The following is a 14,976-nucleotide window of genomic DNA, read 5'->3' as shown; positions in this document are numbered from 1 at the left end:
TGATGAACAATAATGTCACACACCATCCCTGTAAAGGGTTTTGGTAGCTTTTAAAAATCAAGTTTTGGGCCATGACAAGAATCTAAGAGCAATGTTTTCAGGAGATTTGCGAAAATACATTGTACATGCAAAAAATTGTTTTCCGGGAAATTGTTTTACTTGTTTCTCAAAAACTACAGCACCTCAGCAAATGTAAGGGAAGCTTTCTACTACTATTACATCTTCAAACGCTTAAATTTAATGTAAATCTGTGAACATTGTGTTTTGTGTTACAAAAAGTAGCCCAACCCTTTAATATGAAACCCAAACCAGAGATACCTACCCTTGCAATAGTCTTTAGGGTCCTCTTGCTCATCATCGTCTGATCCTAGAGGCTCGTCTTCTTCCTCCTCTCCAGCTCGGAATCTCTCATCCCTCTCGTCGCGATCGTCTCCGTCCTCCCGGTAGTAACTGTTGTCTTGGTGCCCCTCGTCTCTTTCCTCATCCTCCGACGAGTCCAGGGGCTTCTGGTGATGCTTATTCGGGTGAGACCTTGGGAGGAGATTGGTTGAATAGAAAGAATATTGGTAACTTTACCTCTTGGTGTGCATGTACTCCCAAATGATCCTTGGCCTTAAGAAACTACGTCAACAGTCATAGTCGTTCAGTTTTGCTTTCTACTTCATTTCATTTCAAGTGAAACCAAGTTAATTGTCTCTATTTCCTTCATGAAAATACAAAACAGACTCACTTGATATCAGCATGCTCAACCAAAGTGGCCTCTTCAAAACTTTGAATGTAAGCTTTGAATTTGAATTGTTAACCACCTCAAAATTGTCTTAAATTTCTATATTCTTAGCTTGAGGCGATAAATCATTGTGTATTCGATTCAGTTTTGATTTTGGCATCTAAGTTGACTAATTTTTAATTTGGCTGTTTAAACTTTTACATCGACTCTTAGATACTCATTAATAATAACAAATATAGCTGCAATGGTCCAGCTTCCAAGAAACAAGGACTGTTATTCCACTCAAGAAAATTCCTCAAATAGTGTAGAGACAAGCCAAGACCATTTACAACGTACGTACTGCTCACAAGCCCTAACCAAAATTCGCACAACCTCCATAATTCATCGGAGGGTTCTACCAAAGAGTTCAGACATTTGTGTGTTTGTTTGTTTGTGTGTTTGTTTGTTTGTTTGTTTGTTTGTTTGTTTGTTTGTTTGTTTGTTTGTTTGTTTGTTTGTTTGTTTGTTTTGTTCGGTTTTTTTTCTGTCCGTAGGTACGGGAACAAAAGCCTTGCTTCACCCTATGCCTATATGTTGTCCTGTTTGTCATTATTTACTCAACTTCGGTGTAAATTGTTATTGTCTTTACTACATCTGTGGTTTGCCATTATTTATTCATTATCATGTGTATTAACTTTAATGATGTACACAAATGTAACTTTATGGCAACATTGAAATAAATGTATTGAAATGAAATGAAATGAAATGTTAAGATGAGGGGCATAGAGGAAAGAACCAGCTCCATAGGAAATATACCTGAGGATTGAGAGTCACTGCTGACAAAACAAAGTTTGAAACTAGAATTAAAATGTTAGGAGGTATGTATGTTAAAATGATGGTCTCTCCACCTTTTGATTAAACCCCTGGGATTTAGATTTCGCAGAACTTTTTAGGAACAGTGTGTTTAGCACAAGAGAAGTACATGAAGATTTAGAGCAGAATTTCGGTGGACAAATAGTGGCTGATTTTCTTCAATTAAAGGCAGTGGACACTAATTGGTAATTACTCAAAATAATTATAAGCATAAAACCTTACTTGGTAACGAGTAATGGGAGCTGTTGATAGTATAAAACATTGTGAGTAACGACTACCTCTGAAGTAACATAATTTTCGAGAAAGAAGTTATTTTCCACGAATTTGATTTCGAGAACTCAGATTTAGAATTTGAGGTCTCAAAATCAAGCATCTGAAAGCACACAACTTCGACGACAGATTGAGCTCAAATTTACACAGGTTTGTTATTTTATGCATATGTTGAGGTACACCAAGTTGGAAGACTGGTATTTGACAATCACCTTGAAAGATTTCTGAAATTTATCACACATACTTTATCATTTCATCTTTAAAAGCACATGTTTGCTAAAGAGTACAATGTGGAAATTTCCATTTAAAAACATTTTGAACCCTTTGTTGATGTCACCTGTACATGTACACAGCCATCACACAAGAAATTATAAACTGATACCACCCCCCCCCCCCCAACCTCTGAAATCTCTCCAGCTTCACGGATACGTCCAGACTATAATCAACTCAAAAGCTTCATACACCAATATATTTTGTCGTATCAAGTCGCCTAAAAACCCTACAGCAATAAAACACTGAGCACACCCAAGATTTCCTAGCAACCCAATTCGCACCTCCAATGAGCTCTGCACAAAAAGTCACCATCCAACAACGCTCTCCAGTTATCCTTAAAAAATGCTCCTAATAAATCTAGAGTAGATCACTGCTCTTTAGCTCGGGAAAATCCATCCGGAATTGCTATAAATCTAACAACATTAACGCATACAAAGTACACACACATATACAACGGAAGTTCACATCAACTGTAACCATTCAAGTGCACACTTGAATTTCTTTTTGATCGTATTCTTTTTTCCTTTTAGAATCTGTACATGTGCCGCTGATGCCTCGGAATGTCTGGATAATTAGTGTTATTCCATCTGCGACGGATGTCACCATTGATGGCTGCAAGCAGGCATATGGTGCCGACGCTTAACACTTGAGTACTGGCAGCAGGCGTACATTGTGCATCACAAATACACAAATGGCACGGTGGAAGATATAACTACTCTACTCGTCCTTACAATTGTTGTCTCTTATTTATGTTTTTTTTTAGAGTCTGACTCTCATATCACTGATGTCTCGACATGTAGGGAAAATTAATGTTCAAATCGACTGTGACAGAATCCAAGGATAAATAAAGTCCTACTGTTTCTTGTTTGATTTCTCAGGATATATATCTTTGATTTTGATGAGTCTAAGATGATTCAATAAAGGGTGTCTTAAAGAAAAACATCCACTGCCATGAACCCCCAAAAAAGTAAGCGCATATTCAGTAATTTTCAATTAGACAAAACTTGTCTTCCTTTTTTGTTTTGCGTTTGATTTTCGTGTTTTTGCATGAAACATTGTTTTGTTTCCCCCAAAAATTGCAAACCTATGTACAATGTCCATATACGTACAACCTTTACAATATGGGAGATATTTATCATGAATAGGGATTTTTACCAAACTGTTCATCATAATATGCAGGCATGCAACTGCCCATTAAAAAAAAAAGAGGAACATTTTTAAAGGCACAACGCAAGTGCGGAGCAAGGCAGCCGAAACGCCACGGGACATGATACCCACAATGGTACCCTAGAAAATGTTGAGGTTTATTATGCTCTTAGGTGCATTGTTAGCATGTACTAGGCTTATTTTACATGATTGTAGTTGTACACTGTTGTTGCCAGGCATATATTAGGTTAAAAAAAAAAAAAATTAAACACGGAATTCCACGGAAACGCGGAAGAGTTGCATGCCTGAATATGGACAAATTGGTTTGTTATCAGGAAACTTTCTGCGTAACTCGGGAGAGTTGGCAGTTCTATGTGTCCCATGAAGCAACATGGACCCCTTCCTTCAGCTAGCTTTCGTTTCAATATTTTAACCACTGGAAGACAGGAAGGTCAAAACCGAGAAATTACTGATGAAAATCACGATCAAGACAGTGCCATATTCATCGGTCAACTTTTGATGATTCTTAGCCTCTCATATTTCTCATTAATTGCAGAAAAGAACCAATCTTCACAAGAGTCTTTCATCATCTCTGCATCATCTCAAACAATAAACATAAAAGGCCAAGCAGGCCTAGAGTTTAAGCTTTTTGTTAAGCAGCCCACTGGGCTAGTAAACTGTGCATGTTACTTGCCCCCAGGAAGTTTTAGCAGCCTAAGTTTTAATAGCACCTGATGCACAATGCGCAGCGCACATACACGCACGTCTCTAGTCTGCCATTTTGCAAGTCAAAATGTGCATGAAAGGATAGTACAAGTGTTTACGCACCTTTGAACAGTGCCCGTGAATTATTTTGTGCCTTTTAGGAGGAGTCCTTCCTTTTGTGCCTGTTTTGACACAAAATGCGGACAAAAAATGTGCGTGTATGCGATGTGTGTTGTGAATCTGAGGGTCTTCTGTCACAAATTTATCTTTCTGATGAAGTAATTGTAGCAACCACAATGGTCAAGTTGAGCTACATTCACTACTCAAAAATAATGAACACAGCTTTCAAGTTCAGAAGGAAGAAATTGTCAGTAGCCCACAGGGCAAGTTGAAAAGTGGATTATACTAGCCCATATCACATCAGTTTTTACCAGACAATATTCATCAGGGTAGTCTTAAGAGCACGTCCTGCCCAATGTCAAGGCTCTGCTCAATGCCAAATTCTTTGCAAAGTTGGGACCAGTACAGATAAAAAGCGGCACTGTATTCGCCAAGTTGCAACAGCTTCATGCAGCTGCAAATGTTGTCCCTCCGCTGCATTGAACTTGCGAAGACTCGCTACATTGCAGATGTCAATAATTTTTCAAGCATTAATTCAATTGGGCAGGTCGCAGCAGTTCATACTCGGTTTCACTTACTTGCTCCTGTGCAGAAAATCAACCACAACAGTGCAGGAAAAAATATTTTGTTTGTGGTGAACTTGGCAGAACACAATACTGTACTCGACTGCAATAAATTATTTCTGTCTTCAGTAAATTGTGAAAGACACCAAAATAATCCCTCAAATATTATTCAACATTGCAAATTACTGATTTAAAACTTATTAACTTATTAACTGATTGTTCGATCACATTCGAGGTGGTCCATGAAATGCAGTGTTAATCAAATTAAATTAAAAGAAAACACATAATCTTCCCTTTGAGTCAATGCGGAAAAAGATGCATCTAGCCATATTATGTCCATTGCAATGTGCAGTATGAAAAAATCTGTACAGTAAATTAGGGTGAAAATAATATGTACAGTGTGTGGACTACAAAATGATGGTCAATGGTTTAAGATGTGTACAACACAACTAAATTTTATGGCCCTGTTTATTGCAAAATTCTCTGCTAATGAGTCAAGGATGTGAGCATGGTGCAACGCTCATAGATTTTCAAGTCCCTACATTATGTGTTTGTTCATGCACCTCAAGATTCTGTTCTCGGGTCCCCAATTTGAATAAGTTAGTGCTCAAAAACAAACCTTCAACAATGAACCACTTCTTTGATCTTATCAAAGAAAGTTTACATTTGCAATAACACTTTTCTTTATTCACCTTGCCAAGCGAGATCTAAATTTAGCCGCAGTTGTCCATTTGGTATTTACACACATTAGCTGTGGACACTTCACCACTAACTAGAACCCATTACCGACAGTTATTTGTCTCCATCTAAAGGCTAATGTCACACATTGCTATTGCACATAACCGAATAACATACTGAACTTTGTATTGACTGATGCATTCATAGTATGCAAACTGATGTGGTACACTGCAAATGTACTTAACAGATATGTCAAAATCCAACAGCAAAAAGGGCTGCTTCATAAGAATCCATGCTCTGTTTAGGATTTGACAAACAATTTACATCCTATTGTAGAGGCATCTAGTCTACAATCACATGTGTAATGACAAACCACTGGTTTTTTTTTGTATGGCTCCATGGACAAACCTACATGTAGGTATATCACTACATACCAGGGCTCAACATACCCACCCGACCACTGAAAAAACTGGCCTGAGCCAGGTAGGAAAAGCATTGGGCTAGTTCCCAAAGTTTGTTGAGACCACATTTCAAAAATATTGTCTACCTTTTAATGCAGAATTGTTATAAACAGACTTGAAGTTGAGGCTATGACTTCACCATCAACATAAGATAGGAAACTGTACCTTTTGCCCCACTTTCATGAGGACTCTATTGAAAAATAAATGCATCACAAACTCAATTTGACCTTGGAGCCCCTCTTGAAATAATGAATTGTTCACCACCCATTTACGCATATAATCAGTGTATACTATGAATTGGGTCATACAATGGGGAAGCCAAGGCTGTAGTTCATTAGTCAATGATTTACAAGGTACTGAACAATTTCCTGGCAGTTATCCTAACCACTTCCAGGAATAAATTAGTGTACACAGTGGCAAAAATGGGCAAATCATAAACCACTTCGAACTACTCTATGGACCCTGCAAATTGATGAATAATTTCCACAGTTCTGGAGTCCTGACTTTGAAGTCCTCCCAAAATATAATAATAATGAAAATAATGTTTTAAATATTGATATTTATTGTAAGCACTTGCATGTATTATTTTTTTTCATCATCCGCATTTTGTGTAATTTGCCTTTATCTGACAGATACGCCAGCAGTGGACACTATTGGTAATTACTCAAAATAATTATTGGCATAAAACCTATCTTGGTGACAAGTAATGGGGAGAGGTTGATGGTATAAAACATTGTGAGAAACGGCTCCCACTGAAGTGCCATAGTTTTCGCGAAAGAAGTTATTTCCCACGATTTTTGATTTAGAGACCTCAGATTTAGAACTTGAGGCCCGGAAATCAACCATCTAAATGCACACAACTTCGTGTGGCAAAGGTTATTTTTCTTTCATTATTATCGCGCAACTTTGATGACCGATTGAGCTCAAATTTTCACAGGTTTGTTATTTTATGCATGTTGAGATACACCAACTGTGTAGTCTTTGACATTTACCAATAGTGTCCACTGCCTTTAATGCACAGGGAGAAACCAATACAAACATGTCAAGAGGAGGATTCTGCAAACTGCTCTCACAAATAACACAAGTCTTCTCTTATTGTTGCACACAAACATTTTCATTTTCTTATTTGCAATTTAAGACGTTGGGACGGTTTTAAGATGAAAACAAAACACTTGACAATCTGTTGCATGCATGAAAATAAATAAGGGTGAACGTTATTTGCCAAGTTTTAAAATGCCTACGTGACAACTGCAGATCACCCCCTTATACTAATAGCTCTCAGCCCCTCCATCTTGCAGCTTGTGCAAGGAAAATCATACATCATGAGTTTTCTCTCTAATCATAGGAGGAGGGCATAGGTGTGATGCAACATTCCAATCCAATTAACCAACTGGTGTGTTGTATTATATTGAGCAGGTACTCTCTGTCCTTACTCTATGCAGAAACCAGGTTAGACTAGCCACTAGGCTCACACTAACAAGGCTAAACAAACTCTGGCTAGACTTGCAGCCAGGCTCCCTGAAGGCTGTTTGTGTTTGGGGATGGAAATAAAGTAAGCAAAACCTGGTTTTATTTTCTCAGGTTGGTTATCTCTCCAGTTTTCTGTTAGTGTTGGAGTACTCTGTCCTGGACAAACCCTTGTGACAATTGTGTGGACTTTCTCCCCCTCATCATGGTGGCTCATTCGTACTATTTCAGGCCTGATACTTCACGGAGGCAACGAAGGCGATTGCCTCCGTGTCCCCTGGTCATTGCCTTGGTGCCCTTGAAATGCTCCAGCAGAAATTTGCAATTTCATCATAGGGTGCCCTTTACCAAGAAGAAAATGCCTTGGTGCCCTAACCCTTTCAAAACGAAGCATACAGCCCTGCTATTTTATCAAAACTTTCTGTGTCGCCAAAATATATAAATTGTTTCATGTCTTTGGGCAAAATTGGGTCAACTTAAGTTATGGATGAGACGTTGTTCACTTTGGCATTTATATCTTGAATCAGAGAGAGGATCCCTCGTGTTTTTAGTTTTTATTAATTTTGCATTTGTTTTAAACAAAATTAAAAATCTTACGTAGGATCTTTCAACAAAATATGCCTACTGTTTTTATAATAAATTAAATAAAGGCAACTTCAGGTAGCGTTTAAACGCTTGATTGTTTTAATAACCCTAGTGTATTAGGCTACAATAATAACCATAACTTGTGAAAATGTCATTTCAAAAAGTGGTAGCAGTGTTTAAATATCGCCGCAAATCAAAGTGGTTATGTCCATTCAGGAAGAATAATCTGTTAACTGCAATTTACACAAATTATGCAACGTTTTCCAGATTGCAATAGTGTCTAAACCCTTGTAAATGATGGCAGGATTTGCAGCAATCAACAAAAGCATTAGACTTGCACAAACTCCAACACAAAACATTTTCTTTTCAAAGGTCGATGGTGTATTATAAATCCCTATAGTTAAAAAACTATACACGTAAATGAATTCAAAGTCAAAGTGAAACCTAATCCAGACTCGCACTATTATCACTACAACCGCCAATTGTGCATGTGGCCCAGATTTTCACGAGTGGTCTACTTCATACAGACCCAAATTCAAAATCTTCAAGACACAACCACCGTGGGGGCTGGCGGGGGAATTTCTTAATTCAAGAATTCCCAGACTATGAGGAGAATGAAGAAGAGAGAAATCTTAATATTTCTGCCTCGGTTGCCAGCAGACTAACACGGAACGGGGGGGGGGGGGGGGGGGGGGGGGGGGGGGGGGGGTGCGATCGTGATTACAAATGGAAATGCAGCCTCCAAGCATTAATCCAATAGAACCATGGAAGTGTGCACATCAGTGAGGGGTCCCTGGTACAATGGATGTTTAATTTCCAATATAAATAGTTGCTTATTGAGAATTGGCAATGCATCCTTGGGTGGGAAAGGCAGGGGGGCCCTTGTGTGGTTTTCCCAACCCAAGTGGCATAGTTGCAAAGTAATAATATTCTTACGCGCCTGTCCTGTGATAATGATGAAAGCGGATTCCCTGATGGTCAAGAGTATGGTTGTTAATTTGATGGTGGTGAAAGTGATTATTTAATCAAAGCGTGGATATAAGTTACAAAGTGTGTCAGCTTTAGTGTCGTTCTAAAAAATACTCGGTGTAACTCAGGCTTTTATGCCCTGACTGCAAGCAGGTGTAATGACTATTACATTGTGAAGATTGAAGGTGAATCATCATTGCTTTTTGAAAAAGTCTAAAACCTCACAGTTTGCAATAAACGCACCAGAACAACAACAACCTACTGTATTTAAATGTATTGGGAAAAGTGCACCATTCAGAACAGTCAGTGGGCCTAAACAAATAGTTGATGAATGGGTAAACAAAATAGCTCAAACTTAAAATTTTGAGTTCTCTTAAAATATTTATAAAAAAATATAAAAAATCAGAAAACAGCCTTTAATTTTTAAAGCAATACAAATTTTAAAACATCCATTGCTAGAAAATGTTGGCCAATTACGTGAACATGTACATCATTATGTAATTGGGCAAATTTAATGGCTGATTTTAAAGGGTCTATGTACTTTTTGTTGGACAAAAAAACACAATGTGTACAGATTTATACTAAACTTACAGTTTGAAGATAACTGCCTGCGGCCAGGCCAGGGGTCTCAGTAATTTGCTAGTGTTTTTACATATATTTTTTGTTTTTGTTTTTGTTCTCCTTTTATAACCATTGGGTTGCTTTTTCATGTAAATCTTTGATGTGTAATTTTTTAATACACGTGTTTTTTTTCATGTTTGCTGGCAAATAAAATGAAATGAAATGAAATGACAGCTTCCCTGAAAATATTACCTGGCACTATGAGGTGCTGTAATTTTCGAGAAATGAGTTAAACAATGTCATGAAAATAATTTTTTTCTCAGTGTTCATGTAGGATGTAAAAACGTATTTTTATTACATTGTTTTACTCATTTCTCAAAAACTACAGCACCTCAGCAACTAGTATTTTAAGGAACACTTTCTACTATCATTATCTTCAAACAGTGCAAGTTTAATGTAAATATGTGGACATTGTGTTTTGTGTTACAAAAAGTACCCAAATCCTTTAAAGGCAGGGTGTTCTTTTTATAATTACCCCTAACTCCTCCACAATTTAATGACCATGAACAATTACTTGGTAAAGAGCACTGGAGAGTTTAAAAGAAAAGAAACAAAAATAGTTTTACAGACACTCTGAGTTTAAGAATTTCCAAAACAATCTTGCCCCGACACTGCAAAATTGGTTCAGATATGCATGCGTGTAAACTAAAGAACTATGGATTTTTTAAAAGTATTTATTATGTATTTTTTAACATCCACAGGTCAACAAAACATTGTTATGTCATGACTCAACGCCCATGAATGATGATTGTTCTCCATAAAAAAAAGTTTCAATAATTACAAGGTGACTCAATCGTGACCACAACAAACCAAATACTAAAGGGTCTCTACACTACTCCTGTATCTGCATCCAGAGGGTGTGTTTAGGATTGAATGATACAACTTCCTGTGCCATTCATTTGTAACCATTATTGGCTTTTTCACTAATCACATGTGTATTGCTTTGTACCTACACGTGTGTGAACATGTACATTTAAAAAACCACTGTGTTCACTCAATTCACCTATATCTTGGTTGAGCATTTTTGGGAGTCACGTTCCCAATGATGCTGTGCGGTGTGCACTGGTAGGTGATAAAATAAGGGTTAGGCGCATTTATTTACATAAAAAAAACGTCTGTGAACTAACATGTGTGGTGCCCATAATTTAAAAATGTGACAGTCCTGAAATAAAAAGTAACTATTAACAATTCCTGGTGTTTACAAAGAACTTCATAATTTATCGCTGTGTCTCGTTAATGAACTGACTCTTCTCAAGGGACCAGCAAATCTTCTTCTTATAACCCTATTAATGAAACCACCATAGTGCCAATTTCATAGCGCTGCCTAACAATAAGCAAATTTGCGTGCTTACTGCAGCAGAAATTTGACAGGTTAGCATAAAAAATTGGCTGTTTACCATGGATTTGCATTGTGACAGTCATTTATTTGAATGCGGTAAGCACCAGAAGGTTAGCATGCCTTTTTGTGTGCTTACGGTTGGCAGCGCAATGAAATAGAAATTGCACAGTCAGCACAAAATCGGACGCTAAGCAGCGTTATGAAATTGGGCCGTTTAGTAACCAGTAGTCACCCTGCTAAATGCACCAAGGCAGTCAAGTTTGACAGGGGACTAACAATATACATGTACATTACGTGTCAAGGCCATGTAAAACTCTGCTACGTACAATGTTATGTATCAGCACAGTGCAACCATGGTGAAACAGAATTTGTGATTTAGGTTGAATGCTAAAATATACAACAAAATGTTTCAACTTTGACCATTTCGTGCATTTTGTTGTAAATTTGCAGAGTAGGGTTTTATAGACCCAACAGGTAATTCTTATTGCCAACCGTTCAACTAATTGACCTTCAATTTGCTTGTGTTGGTGTTGGGTCATTAAAAAAACAAAAACAATTATTTTACAAAACCAGGCCATTTCTCTTTCTGGATGATTTTCCTGACATTTCGCCTGAAAGTAATGGCAACACTTCATCAACAAGATTGGCAAAGTCCAGGAGAATGATAATGACTTACACAAAAACGAGCACTATCTTGCAGGTTTATTGGTCAATTCTTACATAAAGTACTTAGTTACAAGGTGAAACTGTTTCACCTTATAGGCCTAACCTAATTTATGAAGTATTTTTTTCAACTTGAGTTGATCAGATTTAATGACAAAAAATAACAATTTGAATGGCATGGGGTCCTGATCTTGACAGGGTCAAGCTAAGGGGGTCTCATTCTGGGAAAACAATCACCATGGTGATTATCAGTAACAAAACTCCAACAGCATCAGAGGTCATTGACCCAAGATGATGTTAATATAAAACAACAACTTTGAAACAAGTCTATTTATGTTCCTACTTTGCAAGCATGGCAAGTTTCTGACTTTTATCTGATTACAGACCCTGTTTATCTGCCTGGAAAAAAACAAGGCTGCTATTGGGTTGTTTTCTTTTTATAGGGTAGGACTTTATCCAGCAATTTTGCATAGCAATTGATCAAATGTATTTATATTTATTATTTTTTAAAGATTTGTAAACCGCAAGGGATTTTGTTTTGCGCAAACTGACTGCTCAGAAACTGAGTAGCAAATTATGCCTTTCTAAATACAAGGGCATCATTCACGGAATGATGATCATTTATGAAATTCCTGAAGATACTGACTACTGAAAGCTCCTTATTCAATTTTTTTTATATCCAGTAGTTTTAAACATGTTGGACAACTGGGAATGCCATTAGAAAAGGAAAAAGGTGGATTCTGGATTCAAATGTTGTTGTCATTAAAGTGACTTTTACCATAGTGTAATAGCAATACCTGCAATCATTTTCCAAGTTCTAGGTTAAAATCAGTAGGGCCTATCAGGGTTGGTCCCAGGATTTTCAAAATTGTTGGGATGTTTGGCCAAAGGACGCTAAATTCAAAAACGAGGACCTCAGAATGTTTTGGTTTTAAAAGCACCACAACTGTCTCTATAAGATGTATGATTTTTGTTAATTTCATCTAAAATGTAGGGAAGCACTACCGTGCAATTTAGGTATCTTAAATGATTTCTGAGGTTTATACCCCCTCCACCCATGGAGGTAGAACTCCACCCAAGTGCCTCGTTGGCAACTGTGCAATGGTTTAAACATTGTAAACTACAGGGCCTTTACCAGTTCACAATTTATTCAGTATTCACTGTGTTCATATTCAACCAGTCCTGTTCACTTCAGACCATGGATACAATACACATAAAATACAATACACGTGTAGGCCTACATTACAACACAGTAGTAAGCCCTACACATGTCGTTGCTCCTACCACTAGTACAACCATAGAGCGAGGACCAGTTAGTACACATACAAAGATACATGTACTTTTTGTCCCAACATTACCATAAATCACAATGATACGGCCTATGAGCCAATATCAAGTGTTTACTTTTAAAACATTTATTATCCTAACATCAACATCAATAGGGGCATTATGTGTTAAAAGTTACTCACCCCACGAGGCAAAAACCATACATCATTCATGTCATATGATACTCATGTACTGTTTATGATGTGTACTGTATTCCGAAAATCATTTCTTGCTGACGGTTCAACAACTACTTGTGTAACAATTACTAATAACAGCGACTTCAAGCTTCCATGGCAAGCCAACGAGTCATCAGTCTCAATATTTCACTTCTTATCTGTAGACAGTACACAGTGAAAAGAAATAATCCTCCAAAGAGCTCTTGCATACACATACAGTACACCCACGAACTGAAGATAACAGTAGCATAAATGAATACTGAAACTACTTCGGAGAAACCCGCAATGCGTTCCCATTCATACACACAGCCATGTGGTCTTTGAACTGAAAGAATGAGCGTATGATCCCAGGATGAGTAACAAATAGTTTCCCACACATACATTGTAGGTCCCCTTCACTCTCCCTATTGTTATCCATAAACTCATCCCAACCTAAACAACTCTGTCAGGAACAAAGAGCATGTATTGATGGGCTATCCCTGGCTACAGGGTCCCTTAGTAAACACTGGTGTGTAAAGTCTCCCGCTCACATAAAAACACACAGCACCAGAGAGCAGAGGGGGGATTTCTGAATGGAATTCATATTTGAGAAAAGACAAGAGGTGCAAACACAATGTGCAAAGGGTGACAGTTGAATCACAGACCAGGGCTTACCCATTTACACATAGCCTGGCATATGCCTATCATGCTGGGCTAGTAACACACCCTGTCTCAATGTTCCATGGTGGGCTACTCTAAACTGTGAAACCATGGAGGTAGCCATGGTGCAACCTACTTGTTTGATGCTCATATTTCTTTCTTTTCAGATGTGAATAATAAACGTTAAGAAAGTGTGAACTTATTTAGTGTGTGAATGCAACTTCATTGGACCATTGAACTAACTGTGATCGCTACTACACATTAAATATTTAATATCAACCTTTTTTTTAAATCTACTAAAACCAACCTCCTTGAGGCATTTATAAAACGTACAGTTTACTAGCCCGAAGGGCTACATGTACTTTACAAAAGGCTAAGGGTAGCCAAAAGAGTAGGATGCTTAGGCTATATTGAGTACAAAAACTATGAATCCTGACATAGTACAAATCCTGACATACTGTACACAGGATCTCCATTAAATACTTCATGTAGTAGACTTTTTAGGCTATTTAATCCAAAAAAAATCCAGATTTTTCACAAGAGAAAAACATCTGAAATCAGACTAGAGTAGAAAGAATATCACGCCTGCATGTGTACCATGTGTACAATCAATTTCTACCTCCATGGTACAATCATGTTCATTTTACAATTGGTGAATTTATTGCCCGCAAAAATAGTTCATGTGTACAGTAGTCCGGAAACCATTGTTTGACTCTGGATTGACAGTTCTATGCCCATGTATTGTATGTAGATACCTGACCTTAAATCTGTTATCCAAAGGAAAACATGGCTACAATAGCAAACTCAAAACTCAAACTCAGATTGGGGCATGCTATCCAGGGAACTACAGGGTCCAGTGTTTACCCTAGGTAGTAAGAGGCCTGCTGGCACCAGGGCCAAATTTCATAGAGCTGCTTTTAAAGCAGAAAATACTGCTTCAACTAAGCAGAAATTAACAGGTTACCAGTCACAAATTGTACGCATGGACATCGTAGTTTGGCTGGTAATCTAATTCTGGCAAACAACATTTTTTATGCTTAGCTACTCTTTGTGCTTACATGTAGGCAGCTGTAAGAAACAGTCAAAGACTCAAGGTACCGGTTTTACACTCAACTGAGTTAAAAACACTGATGCCCTGATGGTACAGTCGTCTTGTTTTTCTTCTCCAATTCAAATCAAGTTAAACAAGAGATTACAATGAGGTCATGGCCTCTGCTGCACTGGTCTTGGGGCTCCTTCAAAGGTTTCCCACTAACTTAAAGATTTTCAATTAGATTCCAAAGATTTTGCAAAATGGCATTGCCCTCTCAAAGATGAAGTTTCAGGCCTGAAAGTAGTATAAGAATCAGGCATGATGTTTGGCATTTGAACCATACAACAAATTAATCAGTGTCTT

At 37.7% G+C, this 14,976-nt stretch overlaps 1 protein-coding gene across 6 annotated transcripts in view; it reads right to left on the bottom strand.

The window, feature by feature from the left end:
- LOC117306757 (SRSF protein kinase 3-like) overlaps nt 1-14,976 on the bottom strand; it is a 54,463-nt gene that overhangs the window by 23,347 nt on the left and 16,140 nt on the right. For 5 of the 6 annotated variants that reach the window (XM_033791245.1, XM_033791247.1, XM_033791246.1 and 2 more), the window contains exon 2: nt 323-531. In XM_033791245.1, the coding sequence (XP_033647136.1) occupies nt 323-531 (209 nt within the window). Of the gene's footprint in view, nt 1-322; nt 532-12,908; nt 13,249-14,976 lie in introns of those variants that run through there. The other variant, XM_033791250.1, reaches the window with a different exon arrangement.

The sequence above is a fragment of the Asterias rubens genome, chromosome 2 (assembly GCF_902459465.1).
Source record: "Asterias rubens chromosome 2, eAstRub1.3, whole genome shotgun sequence".
NCBI classification, from domain to species: domain Eukaryota; kingdom Metazoa; phylum Echinodermata; class Asteroidea; order Forcipulatida; family Asteriidae; genus Asterias; species Asterias rubens.
Note: the sequence above shows the minus strand (reverse complement) of the source record. Positions and strands in the feature narration are given on the sequence as shown.